General features: G+C 48.6%; 1 protein-coding gene across 1 annotated transcript in view; it reads right to left on the bottom strand.

Annotated features, from left to right (window-relative positions):
• Positions 1-4,330: 4,330 nt before the first annotated feature.
• The window catches only part of acmsd (aminocarboxymuconate semialdehyde decarboxylase), a 63,827-nt gene continuing 44,271 nt past the window's right edge, over positions 4,331-23,886 (bottom strand). Inside the window, exons 7-10 of the mRNA XM_038789879.1 lie at positions 20,394-20,489; positions 9,872-10,044; positions 7,213-7,311; positions 4,331-4,432 (exon numbers count right to left, since the gene is read on the bottom strand). Of these exons, the coding sequence (XP_038645807.1) occupies positions 4,355-4,432; positions 7,213-7,311; positions 9,872-10,044; positions 20,394-20,489 (446 nt within the window). The 3' untranslated portion in view covers positions 4,331-4,354. The remainder of the gene's footprint in view (positions 4,433-7,212; positions 7,312-9,871; positions 10,045-20,393; positions 20,490-23,886) is intronic.

Here is a 23,886-nt window from a genome sequence, read left to right as displayed (position 1 = left end):
ATTATACTGTGTTTTCAAAGCGCACAGTCATAGCAATTTAAATAGAATACAAATACTTCAAATGTAGATCTTTTATACACCTTACTATTGAAATAACACAAGCATGGAAAGGTTTCAACTGATCTGTCCCATTGCATTTGAAAGCACAAACAAACTATGCACCATTTACTGCTGAGTCATTCACAAAAAAAGTACATGAAGAAAAATATTGCAATGTTCTAATTTGAGTTCATTACTAAATACAATTTATTGAAGCTATACATTACAGGATTGGAATGAGAATTAATGTGAATTGATGTGAAACATATGAAAAACACCTGAAAAATAGAGGTTGTCACTAATTTTAGCAAAAGAGTTGGTTTTGAATACAAATGTGCCAATCCTTTACCTAATGAAAATGAAAATCGCTTATTGTCACAAGTAGGCTTCAAATGAAGTTACTGTGAAAAGCCCCTAGTCGCCACATTACGGTGCCTGTTCGGGGAGGCTGGTACGGGAATTGAACCGTGCTGCTAGCCTGCCTTGGTCTGCTTTAAAAGCCAGCGATTTAGCCCTGTGCTAAACCAGCCCCAATAATGGGATAACAGGATAACCTTCGTGTGAAATTCCTCCTGTTGATAATTCTAATAGGAAAAGTTGGCAGAAATATAGAGGGTGCAATTTTAACCATCGTGTTGCACCCTGCGCGGATCTGGATGCACCAGTTAAATAGCGGGAAAGGCCAAAATCGAGATTTTCCCGGATGCAAAGCAGTTTGCTATCTAACAAATGGTGAGTTCTGGATCTCACCCAAATATGGCAAACATATCATTATCACCGGTGGGGCACCCCTCAGTGGGGTTTGGCTTGATGGGGCAGTGAAGCATTCCAGGTCAGGGGTTGCCCCGGGACGGGGTGGGGAGGAGGTGAGGGTCTTTTCATCTGTGGAGCCTTTAATCCATCTTTGAATATTGTGGATACCCATCACAGCGGCAACTGCAGCTGTTGCCTGTCTGTCCTAAAACACTTCCAGGACAGAGCCGTGTTCTTGGTTCTATGCTGAAGATCACTTTAACTCCTACTGACTATGAGCAGCCTCTAGCTTCACAGCTGAAGGCTATTGCTAATGAGGAATTGGCCAAGTTAGTTGTGAGAGCACTTCACAGCTGCAGGTTGTGTTTGCTGCTTGCTGCTGCTTGTGGCTGAAAATGCCTGGAGGCTGCTGTTGCTGTTTCATTGCTTTTCTGTAGTTGGAAAGAAGGACAATTTTTTCTGAGATACCTGGGTTCTGGAATACTGGGCTCAGAGAGACATATGAGTTCGGAAGGCAATCGGTTTGAAGCAAGAAGACTCTGCGGGATCTGGTGCACAACATTGATCCAGGTGGGCCACCTAATGATGTCATTGAAGATCCCGGCCGATGTGTCCATCAATGTGTGACTTGTTCCACGTATCAGTGGCATTCTCCAAGTCACACATTGATGGACACATCGGCCGGGATACTCCGACCCTCCGCCGGGTCGGAGAATCCCGTGGGGAAGGCGCAAATCCCCCCCTGAAGCCGGCTGCCCTATTCTCCGGCGCCGCCTTTCGGGGGCTGGCGGTATTCCCGCCACGCTGGTCGGGGGCCGTTGACAGCGGCCCTCCCGGAGATTCTTCGGACGTCGATGGGCCGAGTGGCCATCCAGTTTTGGCCGGTCCCGCCGGCGTGAATGGGGCCTACCGATCCTGTGGGCGGGCTGTATCCATGGGGTCCTTCTTTCCTCTGCGCCGGGCCCCTGTAGGGCTCCGCCATATTACCGTCCGCGCATGCGCAAGATCACACCGACCGTTCCGAGCATGCACGAACTCGCGCCAGCCCTTTGGCGCCGGCTGGAGTGGCACCAAACACTCCGGCGTTAACCTAGCCCCCGAAAATTTGGAGAATTCCTCACTTTCGGGGGCTGTTGACGCCAGAGTGGTTGGTGCTGGTTTTCCCGCCGGCATGGGGACTTATCTCCAGAAGGGAGAATTCCGCCCACCATTTATATGATAAGTATCTGGACATGATAATACATTCTCAGGCTTATCCTCCATTTCTGTTGAGGAACATGCGAGGGGAAATACCGTGAGTTTGTTTTTTTTGTGAGAATGAGCTGATGTAGCTTTATATTGGTACCAATATGAAACAATGACATTTCCTTGTTGTTTAATGGTTAGTGTGATATGGGAATGATATGTAGTTGATATTCAAATTTTTGTCCATGTTGACCATTTAAAATACAAAATACTTTCAAGTGGATCCTCGTGGGTACACGTGCCATGTCTCAGACAAGGATTATTGCATCGCATTCCAATCAAACTTTGAAGCCTGAACAGTTTGCATGACCTCTATAAGCGTCAGCACCATAGAGGCAGCATCCCCCAGTCAAACACTCGAGCTGGACTTCAGCACTGGGGATATCTTCGCGATCAAAGGGTGAGTGTGTGGATCCCTAATGTTCCCGACAGGGGCCTGAGGTCTGGGGTCTAGGGGCTCCTGATGTGACTGGAGGTGAGTGTGCAGAACGACTGGTTCGGTGGATCGCATTCTGAGAGAATGCAGGACACGTAAGGCTTGAGGGACCTGAGGTGGAAGCCCTGCCTGATTGTTGGTCTCCATCTCCAATTCCTTACAGATACAGGGGAGGCACGGTGGCACAGAGGTTAGCACTGTTGCCACACCGCGCCAGGGACCCAGGTTCAATTCTGGCCTCGGGTGACTGCCTGTATGGAGTTTGCACTTTCTCCCCCTGTCTGCGTGAGTTTCCTCCTGATGCTCCGGTTTCCTCCCACAGTCCAAAGATGTGCAGGCTAGGTGGATTGGCCATGCCAAATTGCCCCTGAGTGATGATGGAACCATCAATTCATGAGACACGTGCTTTAAGATATGAACAGTGGTTTTAATCTACTTACAACAGAGCCAGTCTATTCCGCGTTGAACTCTCGATGAACTGAACGACTGGCTCTGAGCACTGGTATTTATACAGCAGTCCAGGGGGAGGAGTCATGGGCGGAGCCAAGGGTGGAGCCCTGTACAAACTCCTAAGCATTCCCAGCGCTACTCCCCTTAGTGGTCGGGCAACGCAACTGCGCTTACAAATGCATGGTCTCATGTATATACAATACAGTGTGAATTACGGAGTTACATTCACCACAAGTGACTTAGTGTCCAAAGATGTAGGATTATGCTGTTACGGGGATGGAGCGAGAGAGTGGGCCTAGGTAGGGTGTTCTTTCAGAGGGTCGGTGCAGACTTGATGAGCCGAATGGCCACCTTCTGTACTGTAGGAATTCTATGGTTCTAGATATCAAAATGGATGGTGGTTTTGGTCCCACAAAGGATGCCCACACAGTGCTGGTGGCTGCCCAGGTGGTCAGACGCCAGAGAAGGCAGCAGCGTCAACACAGGCTGGAGGCAGCACCTCATGTCAGGGGCTGCTGCACACCTTGATGATCCGGTCACCCATCAGGCTGAGGAGGCCCCCAGAGGGGGTGCCAGCGATGGCCCAAGGTGTACAGGTGTTGTTGGTCGTTAGAGGAGATGACAGACAGCATGTGCCACAGAGCCTCCGTCTCAACAAAGAGACAGTGTGGCACCTTTGCCATGTCATCGTGGACTTCATAGTCTGTGGAGAATACCCGCAATGGTGGCCATGAAGGTCGCCGCAGCCCTGAACGTCTATGCTACCGGTTCATTCCAGGTCTCGAGCGGGGACTTGTGTGGGTATGAAGGGTGGGGGGTTGAAGGGCGGATGTGAAGGGGCCTCCTAAAGTTTGGGGGGATGAAGGGTGGGGGTTCTGAAAGGCAGCAGTGGGCCCGAAAGGGGGGATTGAAGGCCTGAAAAGGGAGGCCGTCAGCGACCCCATAGCGGAGTGTTCGCATTTGGGGGGATGTGGGGTAATGTGCAAGTGTGTGGGGGGGTGTCATTACCCATGGGTAGGGGGTGAGGGTGGGAGAAACCTCAAACCCACTGAGAGTTTGGGGCAGCCTTTCAGAATGTCGGCCTGATCTCTGAGGAGCCAGTCACGCCAGCGAGTTCAGCTCCCCGGTGATGAAAATATTTCTTAAGTGTGGGCTAGACCTGGGAGAAACTACCCATGGCCCCCAAAAATGATGACGTGTGGGTACATACCGGTGTAGATCTCAACAGAAAAGCCGCGAGAAATACCCCACTGAACCCACCCAAATTTACATCTGTTAAATCGCGCGCGCTGCCTTTGGGAAGATGTTTATCAATCAAGTTCCAAACCCAGCTTTGTGTCATGTAGTACAGATATTTTTTGACTGAGGGGTGGGGGTGGGGGGGGGGGGGGGGGGGCGTTGGAGAGGAAGGAGGGGGGGTGGGGAAGCACTTTAAGGTGCTATTGGATCAACAAACTGTTTCATTCCAAGGCCAAAGAACTCCAATGCATTTTTGGCGAGCAGCTTATCCTGTAAAACAAAGGAAATCATTTAATGATAAATTTGAAAGAATTCTGGTAAATTGATGGATTGTTTTTCTCTTTGTTTTAAAATAAGGGAAAATGTTATAATTATACAACACAGTGGTTCAATTACAGACAAAAATAAAAATAATTCCTTCTATTTCCCTTTCTCTTATGTGTCTTCAACACACTTTCTCCATAACCCCCCTGTTTGACTACAGTCTTTTCACTTTCTGTCATACCATTTCTGGAAACTTGGGTGTGATTCTCTGCCTCGTTATGCTCTCGCTCAAGGAAAACGAGGCCGGTCAATAGCGGGAGAGACCAAAAACGAGAACCACGCCACGTGCCAAACAGTTTGCAATGCAACTGTTTCGCTCCCATAGGCGAAATCGGGATCTTGCCATAGCATGGCAAATCAATTATGAGAAATCAATTATCACCACTTGAGCCCTATTTCCATACAATTAACCGGGGGTCAACCACTCACAGCAGCACCGTGCCGACCCATGGATCGCGTTTATTAATTCCGGGACAACCCTTGTCCCTGCCCATCTGCTCCACCGACGATCCATCACCCCCACAAACTGTCGAGGCCTCTGGCCATGTGGATGAAGGCTATCGCGAATATGGAATTGGCTATCGTGGTTAAGCGAGTACTTCACACAACCCATGTGGATTCCTCTGGGTGGGTGGGACATGTAACATGTGGGAGTCATTGCCTAGCATCCCAATCACGCCTTGATGCTTGGACACTGTGCTTGAACACTGCGGGAAGCAACACCATACAGGCAGCAGCCAACATCCGAACACCCAGGTGATGGGGCACAGCTCCTGAAATGTCCACGACCGGAGGGTGGTTGAGTGCCACGGGGAGAGGGAGATGCCTGGACAGATGGGCCAAGGGTTTGGAGGCCTGGCCACATTGTGGAAGAAAGTGACAGGTATCATACTGGTTGTGCACAAAAATATTTATTGTGCTTGACAATTCCCCATCCTCCCGATGGTTCAGTCCCCTTCCCGACCCACCCCTGACCCCATACCGAGCCCCTCCCAACTCTCTGAGGCTGAAGGACCCTGGTTCACTTGTCGGCAACACATGCACAGCCATTTTGCCCTGTCCTGTGTGCTGGCTGTGAGATGCAGCCTCATCAGAGGGGTGGAACCCGGGGAAGGTGGTGGCCACCGTCGCCACTCCATGTGCTTTGTTCTGTGTTGTGGCCGTAGATGCACACAGATGCACACAGAACATCTAGTTCTTTGACCAGTAAGATAATTTATTGACAAACGAACACGTGGAAAGACAACTGACAAACTATGATACAAACGATAACAAATAAATTAATTCAGTGAATTCTCCTGCAGCTACATCTGGTGCGACTAGCCTCCAGTCCGACTTATTACCAACTTCCGGATATCTCGAGTCACATGGTAGATCTCTTTCACCACTTGCTGGTTGGAGGTCATATCGATAACTATTAATAGATTACTAGATACAAAAATGTGTACAGGCATATCTCCACACATGGGACGGGTCTGGGCTGGCGCTCAGCACCCCCACCTTCTGCTCGATGCCCATATGCCTCTGGCCATCTGTCCAAGACATCAGGAACCAGGCCTGGAGGTGGCCTCCTGGTGAGCCGGGGGTGAGCAGGGGCAACATTTCAGGCAGGTTTTGTGGCTCTACCCACCTGTTTTGGCTTCATCTGCAGGTGGAGACCCCTAAGGACATTTTTATTTTAAAGATTTAAAAAAAGTGGAGAGAGCACCTCCATCTTAAAGTGACCTATCTCTTTCTTACCTGGAAAAGCAAGTTTCTGCTTCTCCAGAGCTGGAAGTTATTGTTGCGTTCCAAAAATCAAAGGTGAGATTCTCCCTTTCTGAGACTAGGTGTTGACGCCAACTCAGAATCCGTGGACTTTTACGATAGAAAAACCAGCTCTGCACCTGGACCGATGACGCTATTGTTGAGGGGGTAGCGTTGGTGCCGCGTGGAACATAATCGATTTCAATGAAAAGCGGTACAGGATTCGCCGGGTCCATGATTGACACTCGGGAGGCTGACAAGCTGCAGCCACACATACTCATTACAATCCCCACACACACTCATCCCAGCCAACAAGGTGGCACTGGTTGTGCTGGAGTGTGCCCTGGGGGGGGGGACGCCTATACGACCCGTGGCACTAAGTTCAATGTGGGCTGTTAGCGGTGTGCACAGCTGCAAGGCCGCCTTGCCGGATGCAGCAATGATGTTCCCTGCCCGTCAACCCCATCACACAGCCACCACCTGGCCACCCCCGGCACTCCCCCCGGCCCTGGCAGAAGCCCCCCCGGCCAGCGGCTTAAGTGTCAGCAAACTATGGCGAAGTTGGACACTTTCGGTTCCCCATCTCACTACCTCAGCAGCCACCACCACCGGTTTCACGATTTTTAGAAGCACAAGTGAACCGTGCCGTCGGGAACTTAGCCCATCGAAGGCGGAGAATCGCGGAAGCTCCGGAGAATACCAGGTCAGGCCCGCTAATGATATGCAAGCGGTGTCTACTTACGTGCGTTCCGGAACGTATTGACGAGGTGTTGGATCATTGCGATTTGGTGCCAAATCGGCACCTGCCGCAATTTCGAAATCTGAAATGATTCTCTGCCCAATCGCCTTTTCTGATTTTGGCATCGGCTAACGGAGAATCCCGCCCCAATTATTTTCACACTATCCACCCATATCTCCCTTGATATTTGAGAACCATAGGAGCAACATGTGGATTATGTAGATCTTAACATTAATCTTACTTTAAGTTCATTGCTGAATTCTTCCATAGATTCAATAAGATTTCCTGGTTTCAATTCTCCCAGTGGGAATGGATAATCTGACCCCAGCATCACCTTGTCCTAAACATAAGTGAAGCAATTGAAAAAAATTGACTTTAATAGCTTTGAAGCAGGCAAATGTAGTAATGCACATTAACAGCTTTTAAAGAATAGTTATTAGAGCCCTTTCTCTGCATGCTGGGTGTGGAAAGTAACAATCATGAACTTAACGATTTTCACAGAATGGGTAAGCAAAAGTGTGATTAGAAGCACAGACTTCAGCCTTCCGTTAGTTAACTTACAGCTGCAGCTAGTATAACGTTGCTTAAGGGATTTATAGTGTAAGCGTCATAACCAAAAGATATAAATATGTTAGACAGCCTTGATACCAGTCAGACATTTTGTAGGAGTACGGCTATGTCTCTCAAAATATGAATCTCAGTTAGAACAAAGAATAATACAGCACAGGCCCTTCAGCCCTCCAAGTCTGTACCGGTCATGATGCCAACCTTTGCCAATTTACAGTTGTGTGGTTGAGTCGTTTCAATCTTTTACCACAGCAACAACTAACATTTATTATGATTCGCTATAAATGGTTTTTTTTACAGGTAAATCATTTTAGCACATTATTGTTATTATTTAGCACATTATTGAAGCAAAAAATATTGTGGATGTTGGAAGTCTGAGTAAAAACAAAAAATGCTGGAAAATACGCAGCGGGAAGACCACATGCATTTTGGGTGACTGCTTTGTAGAACACATGCTATTATTCTGCGAGCATGGCCCTTGGATTCCAATTGCCTATCATTTTAATTCATCATCTTGCTCCCGCTCTAACCTTTCTGTTCTCAACCCCCCGCAGTGTTCCAATGAATCTCAAGGTAAGCTCAAGGAACACCACCTGATCTTACAATTATGCATTTTACAGCCTTTTGGATTCAACATTGAGTTCAACAAATTTAGATTGTAACCTCGACCCCCATTTTTTTTCTTTGATTTTTATTTTCTTTTTTTGTTATCGGGTGGGAGATGTTTGTGAGTTTCTGCCATTCATACCTTCTCTAGACACACCATTTGTTTCTTGTCATATTGCTATTTTATCTCTCCTCCCTTCCACCCTATCGCAGAGCTTCCAATTTGTTTCCGCCACATCCCCCACATTCACTGGCTCACTCCTTGCTTAACACCTGTTACATCGTAGGTGCAATTTAATGGCTTTGTCGCGCCTGGCAAGAATCCATGCGAGCAGTTTGATCACGAGAGCGGCCTCCTGCGAGGACCTTGCTGGGCGCCAAGCGGTTTGTGATCGAACCGGCTCGTTCCCGTTGGCGGATTCCGGAACTCGCCTAGGCATGGCAAGAAAACAATAATCACCAATGAAGACAAACATCATCTCATTAACGAGATAATCATCTAATCTAACAGCCTCCTGTGAGCAAGGATTAGTACTGGTCCACACAAACAAGGACCAGGCGTAACACCCAGGCCGTTGGAGGTTCCTGGATGGTCAGGGCAGGGTGGTACTCTGGCTCTCCCCCTAGCACGCTGGAACCTTGGCACTGCCTGACGTGCACCTTGTTACCAACACCCTGGCACTGCCAAGCTGCCAGGTTGGCACTGCCAGGCTGACAGGAACACTGACAGGGTGTCATTGTCAAGGTGGCTGGGTGCCAGGGTGGCACTGCCAAAGGTTCGGACCTGAGGGGAGCAATACACATGCGAGGAGGGATGGGGGAGAGTATGGAGGATGGGGCTCCCGGAAAGGGGGAGGCCGGAAGGAGGTATGGCTCAGTGACCCCATGGTGGGGTGTCCTCCCGGGGGGGGGGGGGGGGGGGGGGGGGGGGGGGGATGTGGGGTAATGTTCATTATGGGGAATGTGGGAGACCCTCAAGCTCACTCATGATCAGGGGTTACCATCCAACATAGCGGCCCCGATCTCTGAGGAGCTGGTCAGGCCAGCGAGCCCAGCTCCCCAGTGCTGAAAATAATTCGAAGTGTGGACTGCATGGAGAGGAACTCACTAGGGTCCAAATGAATGCCTGAATGCCGTTCGATAATAATAATAATAAAAAACTTTATTATTGTCACAGGTAGGCTTACATTAACACTGCAATGAAGTTACTGTGAAAATCCCCTAGTCGCCACATTCTGTCGCCTGTTCGGGTACACTGAGGGAGAATTTCAGAACATCCAATTCACCTAACAAGCACATCTTTGGACTGTGGGAGGAAACCGGAGCACCCGAAAGAAACCCACGCACACACGGGGAGAACGTGCAGAGTCCGCACACTCAAGTGACCCAAGCCTTATTCGAACCTGGGACCCTGGCATTGTGAAGCAACAGTGCTAACCACTGTGCCACCATGCCGCCATCAGGAGCTCGCCAATGCGGCCATCGAGGAGCTCGCGGGAAACCTCGATCGCCACAACAATTCGAACTTGTCCCGTTCAATTGTGCCTCTTTTCACAGTTCTGAAATGTCAACTCTGTTTCTCTCTCCACAGATTCTGTCAGATATGCCGAATATTTCCAACATTTTCTGCTTTTATTAACACATTGTGAATTGTTGCTCTGTGTACTAATCAACATTCAGCTAGGACTATGGTCTGTGAAAAAAATGTGATAAAGGGTCCAACTCACTTTCCCTATCACCTCCACCAACAGCTTTAGTGCAATTGGATCGTGCACTAGCGAATCTGTGTAGAAATGGCCTAGGTATTTTCGAGGACTTGTCTTGTTGTCCATGGCACACAAATCGGGACGGACATTAAATCCATGCTCAATCCTACCAATGGTGTAAGGGAAAGCTCCACCTAAAGAGAAACAATATTAAGACAACTTACTTTTTTCTCCCAGTCATGTAAAAATGTAATTACTTTAATATTGAAGTGCCTTGCTGCTTTGAAAATATCTACAATATGGTTCTTTAAATTTTTTGTTATAAATGTTATATAACTGATTCAGAGGTATGCATAAACAAAAGAAAATTGTAATTCATCACAATTTATTTTATTTGATGAAAGAAGAATTCTGTTTTAGTTTGACTTTCTTGCCAAGATGCTACCAAAGGATTCATTGATACAGTTGGTAAGATCTACTGGGTTCCAATGTACAACTGAAATTTTTTTTTTGATAAGGTGTATTTGTATAAGTTTTGTCACAATCCCTACCATTTGATATAACGATGTCTCTGTAGCTTCCAACTGGCTTACACAAATGTAACGTTTTCACATTGAAGAGATTAGGCTCAAAAAAGAAAACCAGAAAATGCAATAAATTTATTGAAAAATAGCGATTTTATAAAGCTCAGTCAATTTTAATTTCTTGTAGCTGTCCTGCTTGGATATTTTATTGAGCTCAATGGCCTGAAACAATTTTTAAAAAAAATTTGGAGTACCCAATTCTTTTTTTCCAATTAAGGAGCAATTTAGTGTGGCCAATCCACCTACCCTACACATCTTTGGCTTGTGGGGGTGAGACCCACGCAGACACGGGGATAATGTGCCAACTCGACATGGACAGTGACCCGGGGCTGGGATCGAATCCCGATCTTTGACCGGTGGGGCCCATGGGGGTGGGGGGCAACCACCACCATGCCAACCCCTGGATCGTGTGTACCATTCTGGAGGTAACCCTTGCCCCTGCCTGTCTTCCCCCGGAACCACCCATAACCCCTTCCGACGGCCAAGGCCTCTAACAGGCACATCTTTTGGGACTTGTGGGAGGAAGGAAGGGCTTGTTCATGTGCTGTATTGTTCTTTGTTCTTTTAGGGTTTTGGCAAAGGTTAGTATAATGACCGGTACAGGCTTGGAGGGCTGAAGGGCCTGTCCCTGTGCTGTATTGTTCTTTGTTCTTTAGGATTTTGGCAAAGGTTGGTATCATGACCGGTACAGGCTTGGAGGGCTGAAGGGCCTGTTCCTGTGCAGTATTGTTCTTGTTCTTTCAGGGTTTTGGTAAAGGTTTGTATCATGACCGGTACAGGTTTGGAGGACCGAATGGCCTGTTCCTGTGCTGTCTTGTTCTTTATTCTTTGAAACCGGAGCACCCTGAGGAAACCCATGGCTGAAGGCTATTGCTAATAGGGAATTTGTAATCGTGGTTAAGTGAGCACTTTACACATCCCACGTGGATTCCCGCTGGTGGGTGGGCAATGTAGAATGTGGGAGTCAATGCCTAGCATCCCAATCAGACCGTGATGCCTGGACACTGTGCTTGAACACTGCAGGATGCAACACCACACACGCTGCAGCCAATATCCGAACACCCGGGAGATGGGACACAGCTCTAATCATAGAACACACAGTTCAGCCTATCGAGTCTGCACCGACCCACTTAAGCCCTCACTTCTACCCTATCCCCGTCACCCAATAACTCCTAACCTTTTTGGTCAATAAGGGCAAGTTATCATAGCCAAACCATCTAACCTGCACGTCTTTGGACTGTGGCAGGAAATCCGAGCACCCGGAGGAAACCCACGCAGATACGTGAACGTGCAGACTCTGCACAGACAGTGACCCAGTAGGGAATCGAACCTTGGACCCTGGCACTATGAAGCCACAGTGCTATCCACTTGTGCTACCGTGCTGCCCCTGGGGACATGCCCACAGCAAGCGGTGGGTGAGTGCCACAGGGAGGGGACCAACGCTCGGTCCAGATGTTATGAGTGGGTGTCCGGGGTACAGGGTCTGGGGTCCTGTGAGGGAAACCCACTTCAGCCAGGTGTGCATAGGCAGAGCTTTCCGAATGGGGGAGGGGGGGGGGGGGAGGATCAATGGGGAATGGAGGGCCCTGGGACGGGAACTGTAGTGATCTTTATATGGGTATGTACATAAGGGGTTAATGGGAAATTGAAAGATCACTAGGGGGCAGCACTGGCGGGTATAAAAGCAGACGCAAGCGGCTCTCTGCCTCTCTTGGTGATTAGACTGTGACGAGAGCAGGAGCATAGATCTAGCTCAGGGTCAGTGTGGTCAGACATAGCTGCTGTATATAAAAGTTGTAACCTTTCTACTGGTATTGATCTTAAAGTAAGAACTCACACAGTTGTTAAATTCTGTTACTCAAAAAACCTTTCAATACCTCTGGACGACTTCGAGCCTTCATGATCAAGCTGCAGAAAGCCTCTGTAGCAACTGGATTGAGTAACGCATGTTACATACAGTAGTGCTACCAAACACACTACAGTAAGGTAACAAAAGAGGAACCACTGCTGTTTGTCAGTCTAACACCCTCCCCCAATTCCTTACAGATATTGAACACTGTGGCTGGGAAATTGGACCCAGATCTTGCCCTCGTGCTGCTGCTGGTAGTCCAGGTGACCAGAGGGTGGAGGTGGCGGCAGCAGCAGAATCTGCAGATGCTCGGGGCGGCGGCCCACGTGCCAGACCCCGCCCCACACCCTGAGGATCCGGCCGCCTATCAGCAGGTTTCTTCTCCTCCATCGCCTGATGACCCAGGTCCAGGGGGTAATAGATGCCATGCATGTTGCCCTGCGCTCACCGGGCCATTTGGGTGTGCCCTACATTTACAGAAAGGGGTTCCACTCCCTGAACATAAAGCTTGTGTGCGACCACCACATGAAGATAATGCACTTGTGTGCCCACTTCCCGGGGAGTGTCCACGACAGCCACATCCTGGGGCAGTCCGTCATCCCCAACCTTTTCGAGGAACACCCCAGGATGGGAGGCTGGCTCTTGGGGGCAAAAGGGGTACCCGCTGAGGTCCTGGCTAATGATGCAGTCACACAACCTGGTTGTATGGATGCCGGTTCATTCTGAGGTGATTCTGGCATATATCGTACTGGTACATAAATATGTGCAGATAACGAATAAACTGCGAGTCATCTGCACACTAGCTCATCTTCCGTTTGTACTGTATGGGAGTTAGGGCCAATTTGGGCCAATACAGTTGCAGGAACCCACTTCTTGCTGGTGGTACACCTTGTTGAAACAAACACCTTTTAGAAGTACCTTTTCTTCTCAAGAATTGCGATTTTGACTGTGTTTCACTATCTCGGATGATTCCTGCAGTAAGAGTAGATCAAATGTAGTTCTCAGCTTCCTCTTCATGAGTAGTAAAACTGGGGAAATCTGAGTGGTTACATGTGTGGTGTTGCGATATGTCGCCAAGAAACTGTTCAAATGTTGATGTAATGAACCTTGTCCTTGGGGGCTTGCAGTGCATGCTTCAAGGGTAAAGCTTTCGGCTAAACCAATCGTAGATGGGTGGTAAGCTGCTGATTTTATATGTTGGATATCACTCATCTTTAAATAGTCCTCAAACTCCTGTACAGTGGACTGTGGACAGTTTCACTCATGATTTGTCTGGTTTCCCAAATGTGGTGAAATTCTCATAAAGTTTTTCACTGGTTACTCTGCGGCTGTTGACTTAATTAGGACCACCTCAGGCCACTTTTGAGTGTGTGTCTACTATGACCATGAACATGTGCCCCACGTATGGACCAGAAAAGTCAATGTGTAGACATTGCCAAGGCATTTTAGGCCACTCCCTTGGATGCAATGGGGACAACAGTGGTGCGTTCCTTACACACGTAAATGATTGACACAGTCCTGCTTTTTCCTCAATCTGAGCATTGATTCCTGGCCACCAAACATAGCTCTGAGTTTGTTCCTTCATTCAAACTATACCTGAGCGTTCTTCATGTAATTGTTCCAATACTCTTTGTCGCATGTTTTGAGATATTATTATCCTCATCCCTCACAAGAGACATCTGCCCTGTACTGCCAACTAGAATTTCCTCAAAATACATGGCCTTAATTCAGGATGGGTTCCCGCTATCTTCCCTTTTAATACCATTTACAGTACCTTTCCCAACACGGAATAATTTTTAGTCTGTCGTTGGACCTGAGCTGCAGTCACTGGAACGTGTTCCCTCTGCACACTATAGAAGATTTATTTCCCTATTGAGATGTATCGGACCAGCAGGCAAACACAAATGTGACAATGCATCAGCATTGGCATGGCTCTCTGACGGACAGTATTTGATCTCGTAGGAATGTGCAGATAATTGTTGGAGTCTATTTGCTGCCAACGAAGGAATACCCTTATGTGGCCCAAATATTACTGATCTGTGAAGTGACGCCATAGAGGTTTTGGTGAAATTTTCTCACACCAAAAATAATACTCAGTGCCTTGTTCTCTAATTGAGCGTAGTTTGAGTCAGCACTTTTTAAGGTACGTGATGCAAAAGCTATTGGTCTTTCTTCCCCAGAAGGCAGTAAGTGTGACACCACCACCCCAACTCTGTACGGTGACGCATCACAGGTAAGTTGTGGTGGTAATGAAATGTCCCAACACTTTTGACTTCTTCAGTGCTTCTTCAGTGGACAGACCTGGGGCTGAATTCTCCATTCTGGAGGCTAAGTGTTGACGGCGTCGTGAAAACGGTGGAGTTTCACGACGGCGTGATCGGGTTCATAGTTGCAGTGATCCAACTGCTCCCAAGGGGCTAGCACGGGCGTATCGGGAAACTCAACACGCTGATGGGCAGCACAGTAGCACAGTGGTTAGCACAGTTGCTTCACAGCTCCAGGGTCACAGGTTCCATTCCCGGCTAGGGTCATTGTCTGTGTGGAGTCTGCACGTTCTCCCCGTGTGTGCGTGGGTTTCCTCCAGGTGCTCCGGTTTCTTCCCACAGTCCAAAGATGTACAGGTTAGGTGGATTGGCCATGCTAAATTGCCCTTAGTGACCAAAATGGTTAGATGGGGGTTACTGGATTACCGGGATAAAGGGGATAGAGTGGAGGCGTGAGGCTGAAGTAGAGTGCTCTTTCCAAGGGCCGGTGCAGACTCGATGGACTGAATGGCTTCTTTCTGCACTGTAAATTCTATGATTCTATGATTCTAATAACAGACCGGCGGACGACTCGCCGGTTCCGCAATTGACACGCTGCCGTGGAGGCACATAGTCCATTCTCTCCCTCCCACACACAAGCGTTGCAGCCAACATGACCTCAAGGAGGGCAGCACCGTGCTTCCGGGATGCCGAACTGGAGACCCTCCTTGACTCCGTGAAGGAGAAGAGGCTGGTGCTTTACCCCGGGCCGGGACTGAGGTCATCCAACGCCATCGTTCGCCAGCCTGGGGCGGAGGTGGGAGCCACCGTCAGCGCCGCCAGTGAGGTGGCTTGGACTGGAGACCAGTGCAAGAAAAAACTGCGCGACCTCCTCAGGGCAGCCAGGGTGAGTACCCAGCACTGTGCCCCTGGCACCAAGCAACCTACCCCCCACACACATGTAACCCGGAACCCTCCCTCTCAGAGGGACAGACGGACCCCCACCCTGACCCACATGGCTGCATCCATGCCAGCTGCAATTGCCGGGTGCCCTGGCTACTGATGCCATCAGATATCCAGCCCCTGGGCTGCATGCGTCTGGACATCTAACACTGCTGTTGTTTGAGTTTGCCCCCCTCCCAGGACAAGGCAGCGCACAACCGCTGGGAGAAGACCGGAGGTGGACCACCAGACTTGTGTCCTCTCACTGTGCCCGAGCAGAGTGCACTTGGCATAGTTGGTGGCCCGGAGAAGATGGAGGCCGCTGACGCGGAGGCCAAAGTGAGACCCCCTGCCTGGTTGCAGGTCCCCACAACAAATATGTGCCCACCCCAAACCCCCTCACCCCACACCCCAATCCCCCTCACCCCACATCCCACCCCCTCATCCGACACTGCAACTCCCCACACCGCAGCCCCCCTCCCCCCACAGCCCACACCCCAACCTCCCTCAACCCAGTCCTCACCATCTCATGCCTCACCCCCGTCCCGCTGACTAACCATACATGCCGGCTTGCGTCTTACAGGACCAGACGGGGATGGGGTCGGCCCATCGGGGGCACGCCAGCCAGTGCCAGAGCCGGTGCCCCCAGACAGCCAAGGACCGACGGGGAGAGCAGCTGGAACACCAGCCCTCTGCCCGAGACGACCCAGTACACCACGGAGTTTGGGTCAGAGGAGGACACAGATTTTCCGTCACTGCTATCTCCAACACCGTCCATCATCTCAGAGACTGTCACCTCGGTTGGTCAAATTAGTGAAGAGGCTCGTGGGAGACTCATTGGTGCGCATCACACAGCTGCTCCGGTACAGCAGGTGGAGGAAGGAGCAGATGAGGGGCCGGACGGTCGGAGAGCAACCCGGCCCCAGGAACCAGCTGCCGCCCAGACGTGATCCTGGAAGATCCAGTCCCACCCATTGTGCAGGTGCAGGCAGAGACCCAGGGGCTAAAGGAAGGACAACACGGTAGCACAGTGGTTTGCACAGTTGCTTCACAGCTCCAGGGTCCCAGGTTCGATTCCCGGCTTGGGTCACTATCTGTGCAGAGTCTGCACGTTCTCCCCATGTCTGCGTGGGTTTCCTCCGGGTGCTCCGGTTTCCTCCCACAGTCCAAAGATGTGCAGGTTAGGTGCATTGGCTATTCTAAATTGCCCTTAGTGTCCAAAAAGGTTAGGTTGGGTTACGGGGATAAAGGGGATAGGGTGGAGGCGTGGGGCTTGGGTAGGGCCGGTGCAGATTCGATGGGCTGAATGGCCTCCTTCTGCACTGTAAATTCTATGATTCTATGAAACAGCTATATCTAATGCTGTTTTCAGATATAGATTCCGTTCCCTTAATAATCTCCTCTGAATGGCCTCATTTCTCAATACACAAGCCAAAGGGTCTCTAATTGTATCATATCACTTTAGGGTCGCAACAAACTGTGCTATATTTTCCCCTTCTAGCTGACTCCTTCAGTGAAATTGAAATGTCTCTATGATAAATAATGGCTTTGGTACAAAATGATCTTCTAATATTTTTACCAATTCTTGGTCAGTTTTATTACCGGGTTTTTCAGGCTGGACCAGTCTTTTGTGTAAAAGGTTTGCTTTCAGTAGTACTTAAAAATGAAGAAACCTTGGGTAGCATGGTAGCGCAATGGTTAGCACTGCTGCCTCACGGCGCCGAGGCCCCGGGTTCGATCACTGTTCGTGTGGAGTTTGCAAATTCTCCCCCTGTCTGCGTGGGTCTCACCTTCACAATCCAAAAAGATGTGCAATGAGGCAAATTTGGCATGCTAAATTGCCCCTTAATTGGAGAAAAAACAGAATTGTGTACTCTAAATTTAAAAAAAAAAGAAACACATGGACCATGATATCTTCTAAAATCTTATTGACTCGGATATAATAATGGAACCTTTCTGCATATGATTTACAGTTTTCAGAATCTTCCTCAAATTAGCCCACCGCGCCAGATTTTCCTGTTATTTTGTCAGCGGTATCGGAATGCACTTGTGATTTCCCTTACATTAATGGTCTATTCAGTAAGGACGAATAAGCCAATTGTAGCAGATTGTGATGCCAGGATTTTTTTCTTTCTACCTCCATGTCTTACTCTACTGTACATGGCAAGCTCTGCACCCTGAACACCCTGGGATGCCAGGTTAACTTTAAGGTAGCACGGTAGCATAGTGGTTAGCACAATTACTTCACATCTCCAGGGTCCCAGGTTTGATTTGCGTCTTGGGTCACTGTCTGTGCGGAGTCTGCACATCCTCCCCACGTGTGCGTGGGTTTCCTCCGTGTGCTCCGGTTTCCTCCCACAGCCTGAAGATGTGCAGGTTAGGTGGATTGGCCATGCTAAATTGCCCTTAGTGTCCAAAATTGCCCTTAGTGTTGGGTGGGGTTACTGGATTATGGGGATAGGGCGGGGGTGTGGGTTTGGGTAGGGTGCTCTTTCCAAGAGCCGGTGCAGACTCGATGGGCCGAATGGCCTCCTTCTGCACTGTAAATTCTATGATTCTATGATTTCCTTTATAATTTCACCCCAACAACTTTACCAGTCCAATGTCAGGTGGGGTGTGATCACTGACCTACTGTTGAACTGCCTTAATGTTGACTGTCGAAAGCTTTGAGTTTCTTTTCCTCTAAGGGAAATATTTTTTTTTCTGATCTGTTCCTCGTTGCCAGTTTTCTTTTTATCCTGCTGCGTATTATGCTTGCAGGATAAAAGAATAGAAGTGCTGAAGCACATGGTTTGACTGCAATAATCAGCAGAGGTTTATTAGGTGGTTGTGAACTGCACAAAGGTTTGATCCAGACTAAAGCAAAAACTCGCGAAGCAGCTGATGAAATCATGGACAATCAGGTGACTAAACTCTTAAAGGCATCATGCAACAACACACAACCCACATATACAACAGTAGGTTATAGCAACTAAAAGTCATTGAGGGTGAAATTGAGCCATAGCCATAGAGAAATACAGCACAGAACAGGCCCTTCGGCCCACGATGTTGTGCTGAACTTTTGTCCTAGGTTAATCATAGATCATAGAATTTTGGACACTAAGGGCAATTTAGCATGGCCAATCCACCTAACCTGCACATCTTTGGACTGTGGGAGGAAACCGGAGCACCCGGAGGAAACCCACGCACACACGGGGAGGATGTGCAGACTCCACACAGACAGTGACCCAAGCAGAATTCGAACCTGGGACCCTGGAGTTGTGAAGCAATTGTGCTATCCACAATGCTACCGTGCTGCCCTTAAGAACAAATTAATCTACATTCCATTATTCTACCATAATCCATGTACCTATCCAATAGTAATTTGAAGGTCCCTAACGTTTCCGACTCAACTACTTCCACAGGCAGTGCATTCATGCCCCCACTACTCTCTGGGTAAAGAACCTACCTCTGACATCCCCCCCTATATCTTCCTCCATTTACTTTAAATTTATGTCCCCTTGTAATGGTTTGTTCCACCCGGGGAAAAAGTCTCTGACTGTCTACTCTATCTATCCCTTGTAATGGTTTGTTCCACCCGGGGGAAAAGTCTCTGACTGTCTACTCTATCTATTCCCCTGATCATCTTATAAACCTCTATCAAGTCGCCCCTCATCCTTCTCTGTTCTAATGAGAAAAGGTCTAGCACCCTCAACCTTTCCTCGTAAGACCTACTCTCCATTCCAGGCAAAATCCTGGTAAATCTCCTTTGCACCTTTTCCAAAGCTTCCACATCCTTCCTAAAATGAGGTGACCAGAACTGCACACAGTACTCCAAATGTAGCCTTACCAAGGTTTTGTACAGCTGCATCAATACCTCACGGCCCTTAAATACAATCCCTCTGCTAATGAACGCTAGCACACCATAGGCGTTCTTCACAGCTCTATCCACTTGAGTGGCAACTTTCAAAGATCTATGAACATAGTCCCCAAGATCTCTCTGCTCCTCTACATTGCCAAGAACCCTACCATTAACCCTGTATTCCGCATTCATATTTGTCCTTCCAAAATGGACAACCTCACACTTGTCAGGGTTAAACTCCATCTGCCACTTCTCAGCCCAGCTCTGCATCCTATCTATGTCTCTTTGCAGCCAACAACAGCCCTCCTCATTATCCACAACTCCACCAATCTTCGTATCATCTGCAAATTAACTGACCCACCCTTCAACTCCCTCATCCAAGTAGTCAACTCCATGGTGCAAAATGCGCTCCTAGCAGATTTTAAATAAAATTAATTTATGGATGTGGGTGTTGCCGGCTGAGCCAGCATTTATTTGCACCCAAACAGTCGCCGGAATGTGGCGACTAGGGGCTTTTCACAGTAACTTCATTTGAAGCCTACTTGTGACAATAAGCGATTTTCATTTCATTTTTCATTTCATTTATTTCCCATCCCTAATTGCCCTTCAAAAGGTGGTAGTGAACACCCTTCTTGAACTGCTGCAGTTCATGTGGTGTAGGAACACCCACGGTGCTGTTGGGAAGGGAGTTCCAGGATTTTGACCCAGTGGCACTGATGAAACAGCAATATATTTTCAAGTCAGTATGGTGTGTGGCTTGGAGGGGAATGTCCAGGTGATGGTGTTCCCATGAGTCTGCTGCCATGTCCTTCTATATAGTATTGGTCAGGGGTTTGGAAGGTGCTCCCTAAATAACCTTGGTGAGTTCCTGCAGGGCATCTTGTAGATGGTACACACTGCTGCTACTGTGCAATGGTGGTGGAAAGAGTGAATGTGTGTGGATTGGGTGCCAATCAAGTGGGCTGCTTTGTCCTGGATGGTGTCAAGCTTGCTGAGTGTTGTTGGAGCTGCACTTTGCGCAATGGCATTGTCCGATTTCACACTCATTGGCTCCTTCTTTGATATACTAAAATGTAATTCTTACCTCCATGGGCAAAGCAGACTTTCAACTTGGGAAATTTCTCGAAGATTCCACCAAACAGCATGCAACAGATTGCTGTGGTTGTTTCAGCAGGCATACCTAAAGAAGAACTAAATGAGTAAATAGCTTCACATTGTGGGTCACTCAATCTTTAAATGGGTGCTGAAGCTTGTGACCCTTTCCCAACTTTCCTTTCGAGATTCATGGTATTTACGTGTTCCCGGTAGCTGTTTTATTGTATTTAATTTTTAGGGAATATAAAATACATATTTTATTCCAATTTCAGTTATCCATATCCATATCCTGAAAATTGAATTCAATCTTTACTCAACAGATAGTGGTAATGTAGTGTAGTGAATAATATGTTTCACCTAAAATGAAAAGTGTACATGCCATTTGCTTGCCAATCATTTTATGTGATAACCTGAGTGCTTCAGTTTTGTCCTTTTATCTGACACTTTTCGCTGCTCGTTCGGGTGCGGAGCTCAGTAGAGCGAGCCGAGAGCAGTCTCGGTAAGGTAGGTGGGTTTTAACACTCAGGGACCCTCAGAAGGCATGGGGGAAGCAGGGGAGGGACATTAAACAGTGACGACACAGGGAGGCTGTGATCTGATTGGCTAAGAGGGAATCTGCTAAATTTGAATCTGTGTCTGTGTTAAATTTGAATCTGTGTTAAATTACTGGTTATAAATTACTGGTCTGTCATTAATTCATTAATTAATTGGAGCTAGAAATGGGGTTTAGTGGGGTGCAGTGCTTCAATTGCCAGATGTGGCAGATCCGTGATGCTGCAAGCTTTCTGGACAATTACATCTGCAGGAAGTGCACCCAATGGCCGCTCCTCATAGACCGCATGGTTCGGTTGGAGCAGCAGTTGGATGCACTTAGAAGCATGCAAGTGGAGGAGAGTGTCATAGATAGGAGCTAGAGACTTGGTCACATCCAAGGTGCAGGCAGATAGATGGGTGACCACCAGAAAGGGCAGGCAGTCAGTGCAGGAATCCCCTGTGGCTGTCCCCCTCTCTAATAGGTATACCATTTTGTACACTCTTGTGGGGGAGGGCCTATCAGGGGAAAACAGCAGCCAGAACAGTGGCATCACAACTGGCATAGAAGGGCAAAGTGCAGGAGAATGATAGTTATAGGGGCACAGATAGGCACTTCTGTGGACGTGACAGAGACTCCAGGATGGTATGTTGCCTCTCCAGTGCCAGTGTCAAGGATGTTTCCGAACGAACACAGGACATCCTGAAGGGGGATGGTGAACAGCCAGAGGCCATAGTACACATAGATACTAATGACAAAGGCAGGAAAAGTGATGAGATCCTGCAGAAGGAGTTCAGGGAGTAAGGCAATAAGCTAAAAAGCAGGACCTCTAGGGTTGTAATCTCGGGATTACTCTCTGTGCCACGTGCTAGTGAGGCTAGAAATAGGAGGATAGTGCAGCTAAACACATGGCTAAACTGTTGGTGTAGGAGAGAGGGTTTCAGATTTCTGGACCATTGGAATCTCTTCCGGAGCAGGTGGGACATGTACAAGAAGGACAGGTTGCATCTAAACTGGAGAGGCACTGATATCCTGGCTCGGAGGTTTGCTGGAGTCACTCGGGTTTTTTACGCAGAGGTGCGTGCCTGAACGCGTTGCCAGAGGAGGTTGTGGAACCAGATATATTAATGGCGTTCAAAAGGCATCTCGACAAATACATTGGTAGGATGGGTACAGAGGGAGACGGCACTCGGAAGTGCTGAAGGTTTTGGCCAAGAGTGGTACCATGACTGTACAGGCTTGGAGGGCTGAAGGGCCTGTTCTTGTGCTGTATTGTTCTTCACTCCTAAAGGGGTTCTTTCCTTGTCTTGACATAATTCTATTGTCTGGTAATTTTTATTCATGAATCCTGATGCTGTTAGTTAAAACTCTGACAGATCTTTATCTGCCTCCTGAATCAAGGGCACTAGAATCCCTAGAGCTGATTTGGCTAAGGGCAATGACTTCCGCACAATTTTAACATCTGACGTGCAGCCTTCTAATTTTATCGGGAAGAATTTTTCCAACATTTTGGTTTAAAAAAAATATTTTTATTGGTGTTTTCCAGTTTTTACAGAGTACCAGCTCACGTGTGTCAGGTGTTTACAAACAAGTTCATGTCTTAGTTACTGTTTTTGCATGAGGTCGCTCCCCCCTTCTGCCCTCCCCCATCCCCCCCTCCCTCATTGGTTTAGTTCCCCTTTTACTGTTGCCATCTGCCCTGGGGCCCAGTATTGTGCTCTGCTTCTTTCTGCTGGGGTTTTTAGTTTTTATTGTTGGGAGGGGGGGGAGGGGGGGGGGGTGTCTGCATGGCCCTTCCCCTCCTTCCCATGTCCCCGTGCTTCGTTTTGTGCCTCCCTTAGGTTCCTTTCCCTCCTCTCCTCCCTCCTCTGTCGCTTTCTCTTGTGTGTGCCTTCCCTTGTCTTCGTCCCTCTCTTGCCCCCCCCTCTCTCCCTGTCGCAGTGGGCATTGAACAGGTCTTGGAACACAGTAAGAAGTCTTACAACACCAGGTTAAAGTCCAACATGTTTGTTTCAAACACTAGCTTTTGGAGCACTGCTCCTTCCTTCGCCTGAGGAAGGAGCTATGCTCCGAAAGCTAGTGTTTGAAACAAACATGTTGGACTTTAACCTGGTGTTGTAAGACTTCTTACTGTGCTCACCCCAGTCCAACGACGGCATCTCCACATTAGGTCTTGGAACAGGCTGCTGAATGGCCCCCACACTTTGTGGAATCTCTTGCCCGACCTTGGATGGTGTACTTTATCTTCTCCAGGTGGAGAAATTTGACCAGGTTTGCCAGCCAGTCCGCAGCTGTGGGTGATGCTGCTGATCGCCAGCTGAGCAGGAATCTCCGGTGTGTGATTAGGGATGAAAAAACCAGGGTGTCAGCCTACTTCCCCATATGAAGATCTGGCTGGTCCGATACCCCAAAGATTACCACTCTCGATCACGGCTCCACCCTCATCCCCACAACCTTGGACATCGCCTCGAAGAAGGCTGTTCAGAATCCGACAAGTCTGGGGCAGGCCCAGAACATGTGGGTGTGGTTGGCCGGGACTCCCTGGCACCGTTCACATTTGTCCTCCACCTCTGGCAAGAGTCTGCTCATTCGGGTTCTAGTCAGGAAGGCTCTGCGCACCACTTTACAGGAGGACCTATTCTCCTGGTCCTCGACTTTCACCCTTAGGTTCCCCTGGTCCTCCGTCAACCTTTCTGCTTCTGCCTCCAGGGTACTCTGTTCTGTAGAGGTCTTTTCCAGGTCGAGGATCGTCCTCTCCTGAGTTGGCACTTTCTTCACCAGCCCATCGATTTCCTTCTGCTTGGTGGCCATTGCCTCTGCCACTGCCACATTGACCACCGCCCGGATTTCTGTCCTGATGGCCTGCTTCATGGTGGTCCGCTCCTTCATGAAGTAGCTCTTCCATCTGTCTCTGGGTGGTGAGGGGGAGGCTGATGCTCAGGTCGTTGGG

Source organism: Scyliorhinus canicula, chromosome 2 (assembly GCF_902713615.1).
Source record: "Scyliorhinus canicula chromosome 2, sScyCan1.1, whole genome shotgun sequence".
In the NCBI taxonomy this organism is placed as follows: Eukaryota; Metazoa; Chordata; class Chondrichthyes; order Carcharhiniformes; family Scyliorhinidae; genus Scyliorhinus; species Scyliorhinus canicula.
Note: the sequence above shows the minus strand (reverse complement) of the source record. Positions and strands in the feature narration are given on the sequence as shown.